Here is a 21010-nt window from a genome sequence, read left to right on the forward strand (position 1 = left end):
AAAAGAGTTGTCTACACTTATTTTAACTTCCTCAATCTACTGCAGTGCTTCTCAAATGGGGTTTACTTTGACCCCAGGAGTCATCTGGCAATGTCTAGAGGCATTTTTGGTTGCCACTAATGGGCAGGAGGGTGCTCCTGGGAACTAATGCGTAGAGACCAGGGATGCTGCTAACTTGCTGCACGTGCACAGGATAACCCCCCACAGTGAAGAATTATCTGACCCAAATGTCAACCATATCAGGGTTGAGAAAACCCTGGTACACTCCAATCAATCTTCCATTCCTATGACTTCATTAAACAGCTCCTGCTTAAATTATCAATCACCTCAGTCACTTTATCCTACTGACATCTTTCATTTTGCATGACTTCAAAACATCAATCAACAGCAAGGGAACAATCTCTCCATCTTAAGACATTCTCCTTTCTCTTGGTTTTCTTTTTTCTTAATTCAGTTTTATTGAGATATATTCACATACCACATACCATATAATCAGTTGGTATACAATCAACTGTTCACAGTACCATCATATAGTTGTGCATTCATCACCCCAATCTATTTTTTTTTATAAATGTCTTTCTTTTTAATTAATTAATTTTTGTTAGAGAAGTTGCAGGCTTAGAGAAAGAGCATGCAGAAAATACAGAATTCCCATATACCTGCCCCCATTGTTGGCATTTTGCATTAGGATGGTACCTTTGTTACAACTGACGAGAGAATGATATTATTATTCTTATTCTTTCATGCAACATTGATTTGGGATTCATCCATTTTGATGAAGATAGCGATTATTCATTAATTTTGTCCATCGTGTGAATAGCCTACCTTATGCAGCTCTGTTCTACTCTTGATGGATACTTTCAAGGCCCCCAGTTTGGGGACCCTTCCCGGCCATGCTGCTGTGAACGTGCTGGGACATGGCCCTGGTGCACGTGGCGCACGAGTGTCTCCAGGACAGGGTCTGTCAACCTCAGCACTATCGACACTGGGGGTTGGATAATGATTTGCAGTTAGGGGCTGTCCTGGGCACTGTAGGATGTTTAGCAGCATCTGTGACTGGTTGCCAGGATATTATAATTGCACTATTAACTACAGCCCATAGTTTGCATTAGGGCTCATTGTGTCATATAGTCCTATGGGTGTTTTGTTTTGTTGTTAAAATTTCTATTCTAGGAAGATATATGCCACCTAAAATTTCCCCCTTTTAACCACATTCAGATATATAATTCATTGGTGTTAATTATAGTCACAATGTTGCATTACCATCACCACTTTTTATATATTACGAAAACTCTCCCATCACCTCAAACAGAAACTCCGCGCCAATTAAGAATTAACTCCCCAGTCCCTAAACCCACCCTGGCTCCTCGTAACCTGTATTCTACTTTCTGACTCTACAAATTTGCTTGTTCTTATTATTTCTAAATGTCTATCTTGATTGAGCCAGAGTAATTGAGGATCTCCTTGTCTCTGCATCTTAGCGTGTTCTAACTAGTAAAGTGCTCTATAAATGGAAGCTATTTTTACTATCTTTTCTCCAGAAGTTACTCCTGATTTTCAAGTTCCCCAGAAGTTCCAACTGCTTAAAATACACCATGGATAGTCTCTGGGGTTGCAGCTGGGCTTAGAGGGTGTAATCCTTTTTTACTGCCGCTGTAACAAATTACAAACTTGGTGGCTTAAAACAATGCAAGTCCAACATGGGTCTCGCTGGGCTGAAATCGAGGTGCCCACAGGGCTGTGTTCCTCCTGGAGGTTCTGGGGGAGAATTTGTTCTCTTGCCTTTACCAGCTTTTAGAGCCTGCACCCATTCCTTGGCTGGTGGCGCCCTCCTCCATCGTCAGAGCCAGGAACATTAGGCCAAGTCCTTCTCAGAATGCCGAATCTCTGATTCTTTCTTCTGTATCCTCTTCCAGTTTTTTTTTTTTTTTTGATATAAATTCAAAGTTACATGAATAGTTGCAAAAACAATACTAGCCCCATACACCGAATTCCATCATACCCTGACCCCCCTCCCCCAATAGCTCAATCCACCAACTTTAACATGCTGTAACATCACTATTTCTTTCCCTCCCTCCCTATCATCCATCGTATATTTCTCTGTCTTCTGAATATATGAGAGCTAGCTGCACACATCCTTGAACATACAGTATAATTCACTTATGTACTTCCCATGAACAAGAACATTCTTTTATGTAATTCCATTAAGCACAGCTAAGAAGTATACGAGATTCAACAATGATACAAAGCTTACATTCTATATTTCCTTTTCCTTATGTCTCAACTGTGTCCCTTCAAGCCACCTGTCCTCCACCCTCCAATCCCATCCAAGTTCATCCTTGGCATTCAATTGTCGTCTAGTTACACTGTCTTTTTTTTTTTTTTTCTTTTTTCAATTGTGGAAACATATATACAGCCTAAATCTTCCCATTTCACCCCCTTCCTAGCCTTCCATTAGTGGGATTAATCACATTTAGAATGATGTTATGCTCTTTCCCACCATCCATTACTAGAAATTTCCCTTCACCTCAAACAGCAACCCTACACTCATTTCTTAACTTCCCATTGCCCCTTCCCCCATTTCTCTTAACCCAAACTCTACTTTTCATCTCTATGGTTATATTGTCTGATAATTTCTTTGTGTTTACTGTGGGGCTTAAAATTAACCTCTTAAATCCCTGTCAATCTTGTTTTTCTTTGATACCACCTTCACTTCAATAGGGCACATAAACTATGTTCCTATACTCCTTCATTCCCCCACCTTTAAATAGTTGTCTAGAATTACATATTTTACAATGAGTTCAAAACCATTGATTTGTCCTTAGAGTTTGTGTATTTTTTATCATGTAGGAAGTAAATAGTTGAGTTATAGTTCAAAAATTATTGACTTCTATTTGTATTCCATTGTGTTTGGAGAATGTTCTTTGAGTATATTCAATTTTTTTTTAAATTTCTTGAGGCTTGTTTTATGTCCCAGCTTATGGTCCCTTCTGGAGAAAGATCTGTGATCACTAGAGAAAAACGAGTGTCCTGGTGATTTGGGATGTAAGGTACTATATATGTCTGTTAAAATTCTCTATATCTCTTTCTCCTTTCTTTGTCTCTCTGTTGTTAGGGCTTCCTTTAGAATCTGAAGTAGGGCAGGTCTTTTATTGGCAAAGTCTCTCAGCATTTGTTTGTTTGTGAAAAATTTAAGCTCTCCCTCAAATTTGAAGGAGAGTTTTGCTGGATAAAGTATTATTGCCTGGAAATTTTTCTCTCTCAGAATTTTAAATATGTCATGCCACTGCTTTCTCGCCTCCATGGTGGCCACTGAGTAGTCATTACTTAGTCTTATATTGTTTCCTTTGTATGTGGTGAATTGCTTTTCTCTTGCTGCTTTCAGAACTTGCTCCTTCTCTTCAGTATTTGAGAGTCTGATCAGAATATGTCTTGGGGTGGGTTTATTTGGATTTATTCTACTTGGAGTTCGCTGGGCATTTATGCTTTGTGTGTTTATATTGTGTAGAAGGTTTGGGAAGTTTTCCCCAACAATTTCTTTGAATACTCTTTCTAGACCTTTACCCTTCTCTTCCCCTTCTGGGACACCAATGAGTCTTAAGTTTGGACGTTTTATTTTATCTATTGTATCCCTGAGATCCACTGCGATTTTTTCAAATTTTTTCTCCATTCCTTCTTTTGTTCTTTCATTTTCTGTTCTGTGGATTTCTAGGACACTGAGATGTTGTTCAGCTTCCTCTAGTCTTGTATTGTGAATACCCAGAGTCTTTTTAATTTGGCCAACTGTTTCTTTTATTTCCATAAGATCTTCTATTTTTTTATCTACTCTTGCAATGTCTTCTTTATGCTCTTCTAGGGTCTTTTTTATGGCACTTATATCCTGGGCCATGGTCCTCTTGATGTCCTTTAAATCCTTTGCCATGTTTTCATTCTTTGATTGTAGTTCTTTAATTAATTTTGCTAGGCATAACATTTCTTCCGAAATCTTGATTTGTGTGTTTGGAGCTGGATTCTCCATATCATCTGGTTTTATCATATGCATTAAGATTTTCTGTTGTTTTTGGCCTCTTGGCATTTGTTTTGCTTGATAGGGCTCTTTCAAGTTGTAAAGAAAAAGGGATATTGATCTAATTTTTCAGGAACACAGTTTGGTGACGTATGCTTTCTCTAACTAACCAGCAGATGGCGTCTGTGAGCCACCTATATCCCTCTAGTCAGTTCTCAACCTTTTTTTCCCACGGAGTGTGGGGAAATGATTCTTGTGTGTTCAGTTGGAGAACAGCCTGGGTGCACCACTGGAGCCGCCCGCCCTGAATGTGGGGCGCATGCACGGGTGGCCAGGGAGGAAGGGCAGCTCTCTCTCGGTATCGCACAAACCACCAGACTTAGTGTAGCGCCCCTGGGTTCTCTGAGCGGATCCCCCCTCCCAGCCACGATCCTCCCTCAGCCGAGAGAATGCCGTGCTACGTCATCAGTGTGCGCTGTCCCTCAAGGGAAGCTCTGGGTCGCTGGGCTGTGCCGCGGGTCTCTCAGCTCATTTCAGAATGCAGAATGTGTGAGGCTGTCTTTACTGCAGCGCCTTGTGGGCTGAGAGCAGCTGAGGTTTTCTCCACAGAGAGAGAGTGAGAGACAGAATATTTCCCCTGATTCTCCCGAGGTCAGTTGTCACCAAAAGCCTCTGTCTGCTTGTTGAGGATTCGCTGTCTGTATTGAGCAGTTATTATTAAAACCTCACTTGGAGCTGGGCTGAGAAAGTGCACGAAGCGGCTTCCGTGAGGGAGGGGCTCTCAGCTCTAGGTTCTCCGCTCTCAGCGCGGGTCCACAGTTTTACTTACAGATTTTATGCTGTGATCTCAGGCATTCCTCCCAATTCATGTCAGTGGATGTTGAGTGTACAGTCACGTTTGTCTCCCCGCTATTATTCCAGGTTATTTACTGGTTTTTTGTTCATTTATGAATTGTTCTGGGGGAGACTAAGTCTTCCACTTCTTTCTATGTCGCCATCTTCCCAGAATCCTCCCAATCTATTTTTGAACATTTTCCTTACACCAGAAAGAATCAAAATCAGAATAAAAAATAAAAATAAAAGAATAACACCCGAATCATCCCCCCCATCCCACCCTGTTTTTCATTTAGGTTTTGTCCCCATTTTTCTACTCATCCATCCATACGCTGGATAAAGGGAGTGCGATCCACAGAATTTTCACAATCACACTGTCATCCCTTGTAAGCTACATTGATATACAGTTGTCTTCAAGAGTCAAGGCTACTGGGTTGGAGTTTGGTAGTTTCAGGTATTTACTTCTAGGTATCCCAATATATTAAAACCTAAAAAGTGTTATCTATATAGTGCGTAAGAATGTCCACCAGAGTGACCTCTCGACTCCATTTGAAATCTCTCAGCCACTGAAGCTTTATTTTGTTTCATTTCGCATCCCCCTTTTGGTCAAGAAGATATTCTCAATCCCACGATGCCGGGTCCAGATTCATCCCCGGGAGTCATGTCCTGAATTGCCAGGGAGATTTACACCCCTGGGAGTCAGGTCCCATGTAGGGTGGAGGGCAGTGAGTTCACCCGTGAAGGTGGCTTAGTTAGAGAGGGCCACATCTGAGCAACAAAGAGGCACTCAGGGGGACACTCTTAGGCACAATTATAAGCAGGTTTAGCCTCTCCTTGTGGCAACAAGCTTCACAGGGGCCAGCCCCAAGACAGAGGGCTCAGCACATCAAGCCGTCAGTCCCCAGTGTTTGTGAGAACATCAATAACAATCCAGGTGAGGAAGTCCAACACCTCTGCATTCTCCCCCAGCTCTTCAGGGGGACCCTGAATATATATTTTTATTCTCAACCCAAATTACTTTAGGATGTGTTGCTATTTCATTCTAATCTAATCTAATAGATCTAATCTATACAGATCTTGGTTTTCTTTTAACTCTTTGGCTGCCACTTCTTAGTCACCTTTTGGGCTTACACTATGAACTCAATTTTTATAAATATTGGAACTCAAGGCTCAATCTCAATCTGTCTTTTCTCTTTATATACTCTTTTTTAAATTAAATTCAGTTTTATTGAGATATATTCACATACCATACAGTCATCCATGGTATACAATCAACTGTTCGCAAATTATTTTTTTTAATTTAAGAATTTTTTATTTATTGAGATTGTTCACATGCCATACAATTATCCAAAGATCCAAAGTGTACAAACAATCAATTGCCCCCGGTACCATCATACAGCTGTGCATCCATCACAATTAATTTTTTTTCAATTTTTAGAACATTTTCATTACTCCAGAAAAGAAATGCAGACAAAAACAGGAAACTCCAATCCTCCCATACCTCTAACAACCCCCCCTCCATTGTTGACTCATAGTATTGGTATAGTACATTAGCTACTGTGGATGAATGAATGTTAAAATACTACTAACTGGAATTAGTTTGCAATAGGTATATTTTTCCCTATATGCCCCTCTATTATTTTTTTTAAAGTTTCAGAATAGTATTTAATTTTCAGATATTTATAGTCATCTTATTTGATATCACAAAGTAGTGGCCGTGTTATAAATTTTACAGATGAGGATATTGTTGCACTGTTCTCACCATACATAGGTTGCAGAATAAATCTGAATACAGATCAATACTTCTCCTTCTTCCTCCTTTGTATTATTTACAAACATGCCTACACATAACCCTTGCTATGCAAATTATTTTTATCTGAACCAAGGAAGTAAATGCATTGAGATAACCTTGTTTTGTTTATAGGAATTCTCACTGTAAACTATACAAGCTTAGGAATCAGAGAGTAAATAGATTTTTTTTTTTTTTTGCCAAACCCTCTATCTGAACTCAGAAGCTAAAATGGTTCAGTATTTTCCATTAACTATGCAATAAATAGCAAATCTTGGGTCTACAATTTATGTTCTTTTGTTTCAGTGTATGAAATAGAAGTTAATAATTGCCACTTAAATTTAGTGGTTCAATGACTACCGTAACAGATGTCTCTCCATAAATAAATAGACACTTTCACCAACAGTGCTCCCTATATGCCTTTGCTCTATATATCCCATGCTTATCTCCAGACAATGGCATCTAATCTACACCAATCAATAAAACATAATTGAGAATACACATTTTTCAATGGTCTCAAAAAGTATAAGAGTATTCCTTTGGATTTTCAAAAGAAGTCTATATTTTCAGACTTAAATTTAATAGTTTTTAATTATTCTTAGTCTAATTCCTGTTTTATCAATTAGGAAACTAAGAGTCATCTTACTAGTTAAGTGAGATGACCACATTTACAATCAACAAGTCAGAAAAATGAGGCAAGTATCTTCATCTTCTGACTTCTAGTGTTTCAGAAAGAATGCCATACCATAAACCAGAGTTATACATTTGAAATAGAGTGAAAAAAAACTGGTAGCATGGAATAGGATGTGATACCAAGTATGTTTTCTCCTTCATAATGTCACCATTCTGCAATGTCTGTTTATTCCTCTCTGAAATATGGAATTAAAAATAATTTAATATAGGGTTGTGTCTTATGATGACTATGATGATAATAAATCCAAATATATATTCAGTGTTCACTATATGGCTTAAAAAATGCATCTTCATCTAATATTACAGAACCTTTCTCCATCTCTCTCTCTTCTTTCTTTGTTTCTCTGTTGGTAGGGCTCTTTTTAGTATCTCAAGTAGGACAGGTCTTTTATTAGCAAAATCTCTCAGCATTTGTTTGTCTGTGAAAATTTTAAGCTCTCCCTCAAATTTGAAGGAGAGCTTTGCTGGATCAAGAATTCTTGGTTGGCAATTTTTCTCTCTCAGAATTTTAAATATGTCATGCCACTGCCTTCTTGCCTCCCTGGTGGCTGCAGAGTAGTCACGACTTAGTCTTGTGTTTTTGTTGAATTCCTTTTCTCTTGCTGCTTTCAGAATTTACTCCTTCTCTTCAGTATTTGACAGTCTGATCAGAATGTGTCTCGGAGTGGGATTATTTGGATTTATTCTATTTGGAGTTTGCTGGGCGTTTATGCTTTGTGTATTTATGTTGTATAGAAGGTCTGGGAAATGTTCCCCAACAATTTCTTTGAAACTCTTTCTAGACCTTACCCTTCTCTTCCCCTTATGGGACACCAATGAGTCTTATATTTGGACATTATATTTTATCTACCATATCCCCGAGGTTCATTTCAATTTTTTAAATTTTTTTCCCCATTCTTTCTTTTGTTCTTTCATTTTCTGTTTTGTCGTACTCCAAGTCACTGATTCATTGTTCAGCTTCCTCTAGTCTTGTACTATGAGTATCCAGAATCTTTTTAATTTGGTCAACAGTTTCTTTTATTTCCATAAGATCATCTATTTTTTTATTTACTCTTGCAATTTCCTCTTTATGCTCTTCTAAGCTCTTCTTCATGTCCTTTATATCCTGTGCCATGGTCTTGTTGTTTGTCTTTAGCTCTCTGATTAATTGCTCCAAATACTGTGTCTCCTCTGATCTTTCGATTTGGGTGTTTGGGTTTGGGTTATCCATATCATCTGCTTTTTTCATAGGCTTTAAAATTTTCTGTTGCTTTTGGCCTCTTGGCATTTGCTTAACTTGAAAGGGTTCTTTTAAGATATGTATGCTAATTCAAAGGCTTCTCTCTAATTTGTCAGATCTACAGCTTGGTGGCGTACACTTTCTGTAGCTAACCAGCAGGTGGCATCTCAAGCCACCTATTCCCCTCATGCCAGTTCTCCCCAACTTTGTCTTTGTGGTGTGTGGGGGTCTGATCCTTGTGGGGTCCAATTGGTGCACCAGTTTTGTGTTTTTAGTTGATGCTGTCCGGCCTGAATGTGGGGTGTGTGTCTGAGTGGTTACGGAGCGAGGGCGGTCATAACAATCAAAACTACCAGGTGTTCCTGGAGATTTAAGGCTGTTCCAAGAGTCTAAACCTTCAGTTCAGTCTCGCCACAGATTGTCTCTGCAGCTGACCCACAAGTCTTTGGTATTGGCATATGGTCCCTGGGATTTCCGAGTGGGTCCCTCTTCCAAGCCGTGCCCTTCTAGGGCCACTGCTGGGGGAAGGCTGTGCTATGTCACAAGTGCGCACCGACCCTCAAGGGAAGTTCTGGGCTGCAAGGTCATGTAGGGGTGTTCCCAGACTGCTGAAAGGATGGCTGAATGGGGTGTGTTAATGTCCCCCTTTTTGCACCACTCTGCCTTCCTAGCTCCAGGACAATTAGCTGTGGGTGAGTGAAAGGCTATTGTCCAGGCCCAATATTGTGATGTGTGTGCGCGTTGCTGGGAACACTTTCCGTCACACTGGGTTTTTGAGGCGCAGCTCTGGGTTGTGGTGCCAGTGCCGGGCAGGAGCGTTCCCAGCCTGCTGGGAAGATGGCTATAAGAGGCATGGCTTTTTTTCCCCTTTTGGCTCACCTCTGCCTGCCTTGCTCCAAGACAATGGCAGCAGATGCGCAAAAGGCTATCATTCATGCCAGATACTGAGGTGTACTCACAGGTTGTGGAGACACTGTTCCTGCCGCGCTTCCCTGTGTGGTTCTTGCTGCCGTATCCTCAGCCGCTTTTGGGTTTTTAAAAAGAACCAGTCCAACTCCAAACACCAACCCATGGTTTCCCCACACTGCAGTGTGGCTGCCAGATATTCAGCAGGCTTACTCACTCGCTTCAGAATGCAGACTCCCAGTTTCACCAAGTGCACGGTCCCTGTGGATTTAGCAGACCTTGTCCAGCTGGTGCATCACTGGAACTGGTGTTCTGGGTGACTTTCTGGCTTTTATCTAGTATTTTTCACGGAGGTGTTTTTTTGCCCTGTCTTTCCTAACTGCCATCTTCCGGAGGTCCAGATCCACAGTTTTTACTTACATATTTTATGCTGTGATCTTGGGCATTCCTCCCAATTCAGGTTGGTGTATCATGAGTGGATGGTCACTTTTGTCCCCCCACAATTATTCCAGCTTATTTACTAGTTGTTTCTGTTTTTTTTTTTCAGTGGGGGGACTATTTGGCTTCCACTTCTCTATGCTGCCATGTTAGATCTCTGCCTATACACTCTTTAGACAAACATTAAAATCCATAGCTTCAGTTACCCATCTGTAAGGGTTATCTGTTGTCTTTGCTTATCTAGCATCTCCTCTTTTTTATTGACAGAACCTCTCTTTTCCTTTTCAGAACAGCCCCAAGCCCAACTGACAGGTATCACAGGAGTCAGCATCTGATCCCAGAAAACCCAATTATCTAGAAATTAATAAGGCAAAGGTTGAGGCAGCATCCTGGGATTACAGGCTCTCAGATTGGAGCTGCTAGGGGCCATCTTTTTGGCTCCATGGAAAAAGTCTATGTGAGAATGAAGCCAATAGAAAAGGTGATCCAAGAGTATGGAGAGCAGAGAGCTCTGATGACATAGTTTTATCACCTGGATCTGATCTTCTGGACTTTTCAGTTATATGAGCCAGTATATTTTCTTTTTCTTTTTTAAGCTAGTTTGAATTGGCTTCTATAGCTTTTAGCTATGTGATGATGCTCATATTTATAACTCCAACCCAAAACTCCTTTGTGAATTCTAGAAGATTATACCCAACTGCCTATTCCTTCTTGAATAAGATACCTCAACTTCAACTTGTCCAAAACTGTAAACATGATCTTCAAACTTGGTTCTCTTTCTTGGTGAATGATATCACCATCTATCTCAATGTGAAAGACCAAAACCTCAGAATGACCTCTCTCTGAATACTCCCCACTTCGTTCCATTACAATGTACTGTGAATTTTACCTCCTAAATACAGTGTATCTTCCTCTCCTTCTCTTCACCTCTACTCTGTCTCCTTCAAATATCTCCATCATAGCCACAGCAATCTTTTTATAACATACAGAATTCTCAATACCTTGCACAATGCCTGGCACATAATAAGCACTCAATAAATATTAAAGGAAAGAATGATGAAGATATTAATTTAATCCTACCTTAACCAAAGTGGAAACTGGATGCACTCTCCGAAGATTTTTCAAAATTGATCCTACCAGATCTACCACAGACAATCCAATAGCCCAGGAGGTATACCCCTTCAGCTTGATGATTTCATAGGCACTATAGTAGTAGAAAATAAGGAAATCAAATTCATGAGAAGTCAACTCAGAGAAGATATAACACTCTTCAAGCATTGATTTTTCTGCAATCTACATGTCAGTGCCATTCTACTAAAATTTTATCAGAGATTTCACCTAGAAATTGTGAATAGGCAATGCAAATATCCATAATATTTATATAATTTCATCATTCACTTTGAATAAGAACTAATTCACCCTTCTTTTATCACAAAGGTATAAAGGCAGAATATAAGAACATATGTGCCACTTAATATGGAACTAGTTTTAAATATTGTGTTTGTTGCTTAATATCCAAACATAGAATCTGATCACCTTGAAAATAATCAGGAGAGTGATGTCAACAAAATGGTGATGTGAGATGCTCCAGGGTTCCATCGTCCCACAGATTTATTGAACAATAAGCAAAAACTGACAGAACCATCTTTCTCAGAGCTCCAGAAAACAGTTAAAGGGTTGGAATAATTGGGCAAACACTGAATCAAGAAAAAGGCAACTTAAAATGGTAGGAAAACCTTGTGATGCCTTTGCTTGCCCTTCCCTCCTTGGTGCAGAACTAGTCCATGCTCCTAGGTCCCTTGTCCTATTTCTGGAAGGAATAGAGTAACCCTTTTCACATATTGGAGTGAATGTTTGTCTGTTCCATTTCATCTGTTTCCAGCTTGAAAGTCCGAACCAGGATGCTCATCTCTATCTAGTCTGTCATAGAACTTGCTTGGATGTAGAAGTGGCTTTCAGGAAGCTAAAATGCTGGAAGAAATCCATCAACCTGCAACTGCCTAGGACAAAGGATTACAATCTTTAAGTCATAAAATAGAGCACCCAAGACTAGGAGGAAACACTGAATTTCCTGGGTGAAGAGGGGCAGCTACAGTTTCAGATGTAAATGAAAAAATTCATAAGGCTATGTGCACATTCTCAGGGCAAGAGGAATGCTAAAAAATACCACAGAAGATCCTATGCTTTTCCCTTGGTCTGTTTTTAGGTTCACTGTAAGGCTGGCTATGCTCTGAAGGAGAGCATACATGCAGAGTCAATCCACAAATACTAGGAAAGATATGTTCTTTCCATTTTTCCCATTCCCCCCCTTCATTTATCATTGTGATCTTCTCCAACTCTTCCACCTCCTCCCTCTCCTCCTTCTTCATCTTCATCTTCTTCTTGTGTTAGCTCCTTGCATTCAAAAACATCACTGCCATACCAATAGCTGGATACAAGCTTAAGGAATAGAAAAATCAGTGAACAAACTCCAGAGTTGAAACAATAAAATACAAAAACACCCAATATGCAAGAAAAACTTAAAAGGCATACAAAGAAACAGGAAATTATGGTCCATTCAAAGAAAAAAAATATTGAGTCAGAAACCATCAATGACAAAGCCTAGACTTTGGACATACTAGACAAAGACTTTTAAAAACTGTCTTAAATATACTTAAAGAACTAAAGGAAATCAAGAAAATGCTATATTAACAAAATGAGAATTTAAATAAAGAGACAGAAATTATAAAGGGGAACCAAACAGAAATAGTGGAGTTAAAGACCACAATAACCAAAATTAAAAATTCCCTAGAGGTGTTCAACAGCTGAATGGAGCTGGCTGAAGAAAGAATCAGTGAACATGAGGTAGGAAATTGAGTTATCCAGTTTAAGGGGCAGAAAGGAAAAATAATGAAGAAAAGTGAACAGAGCCTAAGAGACCTGTGGGAGTCCATCAAGTACACCAATACATGCATTATGAAACTACAATTAGAATAAGAAAAAGAGGAACAAAAATATTATTCAAAGAAATAATGGCTGAAAATTACCCAAAATAAGGAAAGACATGATATACAAAGCTAAGAAGTTCAACAAACTCCAACAGGATAAACTCAAAGAGACCCCCACCAAAACACATAATAATCATGCCAAAATTATTGCATGCCAAAAGACAGAGAGAATCTTGAAAGCCACGCAGAGAAGCAATGTGTCAACACAATTTATATAAGTCTCAATAAGATTAAGTCCTTATTTCTTATCAGTAACCACAGAGGCAAGAAGGCAGTGAGTGATATTTAAAGTGCTGAAATTTAAAAAAATGCCAACCAAGAATTCTATATCCAGCAAAACAGCCTTTCCAAAATGAGGGAGATTGGGGGTGGGAACAGGGGACACGTTTCCTATGGACTGGCTCAGATTGGTTTGAGTGTTTAAATTCAAGTTGGTATAAGTGTGTGGACTTAAGAAGCAGTTCTGTTTCTGCCTGCATATGGCCCTTAAGGAACAGAGACTTAGCAACTCTTCTTCTGCAGAATACAGATCTGGGGGAGGAAGGATTGTTGTGGAAACTAGCTCCAAGATGCTGGTACACAGTGCTGACATGGCTGGTGTCATCTCTAAGGTACTGCCCATTGGATCTAGGCACAATCACTGGAATTCCTTGGAGCACTGTTAAATACACAGATCTTGTTAGGAAAAGCAAATGGGCATCATTGCTTTGTGTTCAGCCACATCCAAGCCTGTGGCTGCTGACACTTGAAGCCAAGGGGCTGTTAATTTAAAGCAGGGATGAGGGGAGGGGAAAGAGGATGGGATCCAAGACTGAGTGCCTGCAGCATCTATTATTCTGTCTTCACTATTCAGAACTTGTAACTAAAATATTTAAAGAAACTGATTTTAAACAAAAATTAAAGGGCAAATGTTCTCTAACAGGAAAAAAATTGAGGAAAAGATTAAGACACAAAACTGAGTTGGTCGCCAGTAGACTTTCCTTATAAGAAATGCTCAAAGAGTTCTTCAGGAGGAAAAGAAAGGATGCTTAGCAGGTCAAAGCCACATAAAGAAATACGTATCTCTGGTAAAGGAAATGACTTGGGTAAACATATATGCCAGTATGATTCTATTTTTGGTTTATAAATCCACTTTTTATTTCTTACAGGATCTAAAATGCAAATGCATTAAGACACAGTGACAAATCTAAGTTTTGATACACAGTGTATAAAGATCTAATCTGTGACAAGAAAAATATAAAGGTGGGGGGATGAAAGGTATAAGAACATTGTGTGAACTATCACAAAGAAAACATCTGAAAAAAATACTCAGAGGAAATGAGAATGGTTCATTACAAAATATCAACTAAATACAAAAGTAAGCAGTAATGAAAGAACTGAGGAACAAAAAAGGTATAAGATATATAAAAACTAAAGAGTAAAATGGCAGAAGGAAGTCCTACATTAATAATAGCTACTTTAAATGTGAATAGATTAAACTCTCCAGTTAAAAGGCAGAGATTTACAGAATGGGTAAAAAAGCATAATGCGCTATATGCTGTTTACATGGGACTTGCCTTAAATTCAAAGATGCAAGTAGGTTGAAAGTGAGAGGATGGAAAAAATATTCCATACAATCAGTAACCGAAAGAGAGCTTGGGTTGCTATAATAATATCAGAGAAAATAGGCTTTGAGTTAAAAACCATTACAAGGGCCAAGGAAGGACACTATATATTGATTAAAGGGTCAATTTATCAAGAATATATAACAGTTATAATTACATATTACTAACAACAAAGTGCCAAGATACATGAAGCAAACCTTGACAAATTTGAAGGAAGAAACAGATATTCTATATTAATAGTAGGAGACTTCAATATATCACATTCAACAATGGATAGAACATCTAGATAAAGGTTTAATAAGGAAATAGAGGACTTGAACAATACTATAAACCAACTAGATTTAAAAGGCATATATAGAACAGTTCCTCCAACAAAAGCACGTTACACATTATTCTCAAGTACAATGGATCATTCTCTAGGCTATCTTATGATCGATCACAAAACAAGTCTCAATAAATTGAAAAGCACATTAAAAGTCTCATATACCATGACCAAGTGTGATTTATCCCAGGACTGTGAGCATGGTTCAACATTTAAAAATCAGTTAAAACAACACAAAACATTAACAGAATGAAGGAAAAAACACATGACCATCTCAATTGGCACAGAAAAGGCATTTGACAAAATGGCATTCTTTTTTAATAAAACCACTCATAAAACTAGGAATACAGGGAAATTTCCTCAACATGATAAAGGACAAATATGAGAACCTCAAAGCTAACAACACAGTCCATAGTGACAGACTGAAAGCTTTCCCCTTAAGAACAGGAACAACACAATAATGCTCACTTTCACCAATGCTATTCAATACTGTACTGCAAGTTCTAGCCAGAGCAGTTAGACAAGAAAAAGAAACAAAAGGCACCCAAATTGGAAAGGTAGAAGTAAAATTATCTCTATTCTCAGATGACATGAAACTATCTAAAGAAAATCTAGAAAAAAATCTATAAGAGAGCTACCACTGCCTGCTGGACCCATTTGCTCCTTCCAGTTGCCGCTCCTTTCATTTGCATGAAAGTCAGGTGCCAGCGTTCCTGTTTTGGTCTAGTCTTGTTGAGGGGCCTGCTTGAGGCCAGTCATAGGTGCTCCAGGCCCTAAGAAGCTGCCCTCAAGGAAGCGAGATGCTGGCCCTGCAGAGCTGGAACCAAGGCCTGGGTGCCTGCCCCATGCTGGATGTGGTGCACCTGACCCAGTGGCAGACTGAGGGCTTCCATGAGCACACTCATCAGCATTTGAGAATATGGCAGCAGTCTTGAAGACAGTACCCACATTCCCAGTGTGGATTCCAGATGGAGCAGAGAAGACTTCTCAAAGAATTGTGGTTGGTTATTTTGACCTTTGCTGTGGCACCTTGAAGGAGTCATGCAAAGAGGTTGCATTTATTTCACCTGACTGCAAACTCTTCCAAGACAGAGGTGACTGCCTGTGAGGCATTTTTCAAAAATATTTAAAAGCAAATGTATTCACCACTGCCACCTGGGACAAGGAATAGCAGTTGAGGCAAACAGTAGTCACCAAAAAGTCTGGGAAGAAAGGTTAGGGATTTAAAAACTTTGAAGAATAAGGGCTTTTAAAAGCTCCCCACTTAACTACTGTGAATCTAAAAGGCCATATGCATCCCCAGAGTGGAGCACATCCTTAGAAAAGACCTGAGAAGGTCCTAAGTCCTCACCTTTGACTGACCTTCAACTCTGCAAGCAGCAAGTGAAGGCTAAGGAAGGACTGTAAACTGCCCAGCTAAGTATTGAAGGGGTGCCCAAACACACATGGAGGACACCAGCAAAGACTGGGAGGTTTTTATTGTTGCTGTTGCTGTTGTTTTTTTAGTTCCAGGTGTTTTTAAGAAAATTGTCAACCCCCTAGCTGACCATTAAGCTAACCAAACAGAGACTTTAGTGGCCACACAAAACAAAGAATACAAACTTTACAATGATAGTTCAGAAAAGTCACTAAACAAACAACAGCCAGCACAACAGGCAACAAGAGCAAACTGAGGAGTGGGAAGACTCTGATTACAGAGTTTGATACATTTGTAATGTTTGGAAGGTCCAGTTTTCAACAAAGAATTATGAGGCAGTTAGACAGTCAAGTATGGGCTATTCACTGGAAGAAAAAAAAAAGAAAATAGAACACCCCCCCCCCCCAGCAAAACCCCAGGCATCAGAACAAGGCATCTCCAGTAGTGAATGCTCTACCATTGTAAATATGCTCAAATATTGGAAAATCAGATAGAGGAAATCAGAGAAATGCTAAGAGACTTCTCCAAAGAGTTGAAATCACACACAGTAGAACTGGTGAACATATACAAAGCACTAATAGAAAGCATTAATTCACCAAATAAGATCAACAAATTTGAGCCAACAAAAAAACAGATGAACAAACCTGAGTTTAAATGCACTGAGATTACCCAATCTAAGAATGAAAAAAGAATGGAGAAAAATGAACAGAGCCTAAGAAATTTGTGGTATACCATCAAGCATACCAACATACATATAATAGGAGTCCCAGAAGGCGAAGGATGAGAGAGCAGGTCTGAAAAAATATTTAAAGAAATAATGGTTGAAAATTTCCCAAATTTGATGAAAGACATGAATCCACACATCCTAGAAGCTCAATGAACCCCAAATAGGATAAACTCAAAGAGATCTACTCTGAGACATATTATAATCAAACTGTCTTAAGTCAAAGATAAGCAGAATTCTGAGAGCAACAAGAGAGAACTGTCTTGTTATGTACAAGGGATCCTCAATAAGATTAACCACTGATTTCTCACCAGAAACTATGAAGGCCAACAGGCAGTGGAGTGGCATATTCAAAAGTTTAAAAGAAAACAACTGTAACCAAGAATAGTATATCCAGCAAGATTATCATTCAAAAATGAAGGAGAATTTAACATATTCCAAGATCAACAAAAATTGAGAGTGTTTGTTGCTAGTAAACCTGCCCTCCAAAAAATGCTAAAAGGAGTCCTTCAGCCTGAAGTCAAAGTACACTGGAGAGTAGCCTGAGTAGAAGAAATAAAATACACTGGTAAAGTTAGCTATATACATAAATATAAAAGTCAGCATAAATGTATTTCTGGTCATTTGGATGTTCTTTTTATTTTAATTTTTATTTCATTTTTTAAAGTAATGAAAATGTTCAAAGATTGATTGTGGTGATGAATGCACAACTATATGATGATACTATGAACAATTGATTGTACACTTTGAAGGGTTGCATGTTATGTGAATATATCTCAATAAAATTGCATTAAAATGAATTTCTGGTCAGTACTTCATTTTTCCTCTATTATTTAAAAGATAGCTACATAAAATGATAAATCAACATCAGCAGATGTAAAACATATAAAGATGTAATTTGTAACAATAACAGGTGGGGTGGGTAACAGATCTATATAGGAGCAGTTTTTGAATAAACTGGGAAGGCAGCAATGGAGGAACTGAGAGACAAAATTATGACTTAGAAAACAGATAGAAAATGGCAGCGTAACTCCTTCCTTATCAGTAATTACATTAGATGTAAGTCAGTTAAAAGGCAGCAATTGGCAGAACAGATTAAGGAAACTGTGAGTCAACTACTTCTGTGTACAAGAGACTCAGTTTAGAACCAAAGAAACAAATGTGATGAAAGTGAAAGAATGAAAAAATATATTTCATGCAAACAATAACCAAAAGAGAATTGGAGTGGCTGCTGTACTAAGATCACACAATATAGACCTTAAGGCAAAAATTGCTATAAAAGATAAAGAAAGACATTATATATTGATAAAAGGGTCAATCCATCAAGAAGATACAACTCTCAACACATATGAAGCAAAAATGGTAGGTTAAGGGGAAAATAACAATTGTATTTGGAGACTTCAAAACCCCAACCAAGAAGTAGAAGATTTGAGTAACATACAAAGAAGCTAGATATAAGATAGAATGCTCCATCCAACCACAGCAGAATACACATTCTTCTCAAGTGCACATGAGACATTCTAGACAGACCATGTCAGGCCACAAAATGTGTCAATAAATTTTAAAAGACTGAAATCATACAAAGTATTATCTGACACTACAATGGTATGAAATTAGAAATCAACAGAAAGAAAACTGACAAATACATGGAAGTTAAAAAAAATATACTCTTCAGCAGTGCATCAAAGAAGTTAGCAAATGCTTGCAGACTAACGGAAATGAAAACAAAACAGACCAAAACTAATGGAATGAAGCAAAAGCAATGCTCAGGGAAAATTGTAGGTATGCCTACACTAAAGAATAATAATTTCAAATCAATAACCTGACCTTCCACCTTGAGGAACCAGAAAAGAAGAGCAAACCCAAAGCCAGCAGAAGGAAGGAAATAAAGTTTAGAAGATAAGTGAAATAGGAAAACAGAATCAATGAAAGCAAAAATTGTTCTTTGGAAAGATCAACAAAATTGGCAAACTTTCAGCTATACTGACGAAGAACAAAAGGACACCCAAATGACTAAAATCAGCAATAAAGTAGGAACATTACTACCAACATTGACAGGAATAATAAAGGAATATAAGAGAATACTATGGAAAAAACCAATGGGGAACAGACAGCTGCAGCCACAGTCAAGCACGGTGGGGAGTGCCCTTCCACACCCCCAGCAGTACCTGGCATGGGTGATATCCATTCACAGACCTGCAGCCAAAAACCCCCATGCCAGGGTCTGCCTTTGGAGCAGGCAGACAATCCCCGTAGGGGGTAGTTTCCATGTCCTGAGCAGCCATCTTTGCAGCTGGCTGGGAGACAGTCCTTCACAGCCCGGTGGCAAAGAAACTCCTTGAGGGAATTCGGGATTCAGCAGGCTTGTGACAGCGCCTACTCTTCCTGTATAGAAGCCTGCAATGTGCAGACCCTAGAAGCATGGGTGCCGCATGGAAGTGCCAGGAGCCCTCCCGAAATCCCAGGGACTCATGGGCCCACAGTAGAGAGGTACTGTGGGGAATCAGAGCAGGAGGGTGAGATGCACAGGTCTGCAGCCCCAGGGTACTCAACCCACAGCCCAGGAATGACCTGGACCACTGTGTCCTGGAGGGGACTCCCTGACAAACTACACAGGGTACACCCCTGTGCCAGTTCGATGTATTATGTCCCCCAAAATGCCATTATCTTTGATGTAATCTTGTGTGGGCAGATGTATCAGTGTTGATTAGACTGTAATTCTTTGAGTGTTCCCATGGAGATGCGCCACACACAACTGTGGGTGATGACTCTGATTGGATGATTCCATGGAGGTGTTACCCCACCCATTCAGGGTGGGTCTAAAGTAAATCACTGGAGCCATATAAATGAGCGGACAAACAGCAGGAACTCAGTGCAGCTGAGAGTGACATTTTGTAGAGGAGCTACAGCCAAGAGAGACACTTTGAACAATGCACAGAAAGCTGAGAGAGTAGCTGCGGATGAGAGACAGTTTGAAGACAGCCATTGAAAGTAGACTCTTGCTCCAGAGAAGCTAAGAGAGGACAAATACCCCAAGAGCAATGAAGACTGACATTTTTGATAAACTGCAGCCTAGAGAGGAACAACCTGGGAGAAAGCCATTTTGAAATCAGAGCTTTGGAGCAGACACCAGCCACGTGCCTTTCCAGCTAACAGAGGTTTTCTGGACACCACTGGCCATCATCCAGTGAAGGTACCCAATTGCTGATGTGTTACCTTGGAAATTTTATGGCCTTAAGACTGTAACTGTGTAACCAAATAAACCCTCTTTTATAAAAGCCGATCTATCTCTGGTGGTTTGCATTCTGGCAGCATTAGCAAACTAGAACAACCCCCCACCCACAGGCCTGGCAGTCCCCATTGCACAAAGAAAATAGGTGCACTGATTGGACCTCCACATGGTCCCTTCTCTTTGTCAGCTCTTTTATATGGCTCCAGTGATTTAATTCAGACCCACCCTGAATGGGTGGGGTAACAACTCCATGGAAATTATCCAATAAAAGTTCTTGCTCACAGTTCATTTAGTCACATCTCCATGAAAACACTCAATCAATAGGTTCCAACCTAATCAACACTAATATGTCTGCCCCCACAGGACTGCATCAAAGAACATGTCATTTTGGGGGACACAATACATCCAAATCAGCACAAAGACCAAGTGGGGTTCATTCCAGGCATGCAAGGATGGTTCAACATAAGCAAATCAGTCAATTTAACACACCACATTAACAAATTAAAAGGGAAAAATCAAACAATCATCTCAATAGATGCTGAGAAGCAGTCAACAAATTTCAGCATCCCTTTTTGATAAAAACAGTTGAAAAGGTAGGAACTGAAGGAAACTTCCTCAACATGATAAAGGGCATATATGAAAAACCCACAGCTAGCATAGTATTCAAGGGTGAGAGACAAAAAGCCTTCCCTCTAAGATCAGGGATGAGACAAGGATGTCCATTGTCACCAATATTATTCAGCATTGTGCTTGAAGTTCTAGCCAGATCAATCCAGCAAGACAAAGAAGTAAAATGCCTCCAAATTGGAAAGGAAGAAGTAAAACTGTCATTATTTGCA

At 39.4% G+C, this 21010-nt stretch overlaps 1 protein-coding gene across 3 annotated transcripts in view; it reads right to left on the reverse strand.

Annotated features, from left to right (window-relative positions):
* Positions 1 to 21010, reverse strand: part of LOC119536466 (L-lactate dehydrogenase C chain) — a 138277-nt gene that overhangs the window by 63015 nt on the left and 54252 nt on the right. For all 3 annotated transcript variants that reach the window (XM_037839273.1, XM_037839272.1, XM_037839271.1), the window contains one exon: positions 10966 to 11089. In XM_037839273.1, coding sequence (XP_037695201.1) covers positions 10966 to 11089 — 124 coding nt within the window. The remainder of the gene's footprint in view (positions 1 to 10965; positions 11090 to 21010) is intronic.

Source organism: Choloepus didactylus, chromosome 6 (genome assembly GCF_015220235.1).
Source record: "Choloepus didactylus isolate mChoDid1 chromosome 6, mChoDid1.pri, whole genome shotgun sequence".
NCBI classification, from domain to species: Eukaryota; Metazoa; Chordata; class Mammalia; order Pilosa; family Megalonychidae; genus Choloepus; species Choloepus didactylus.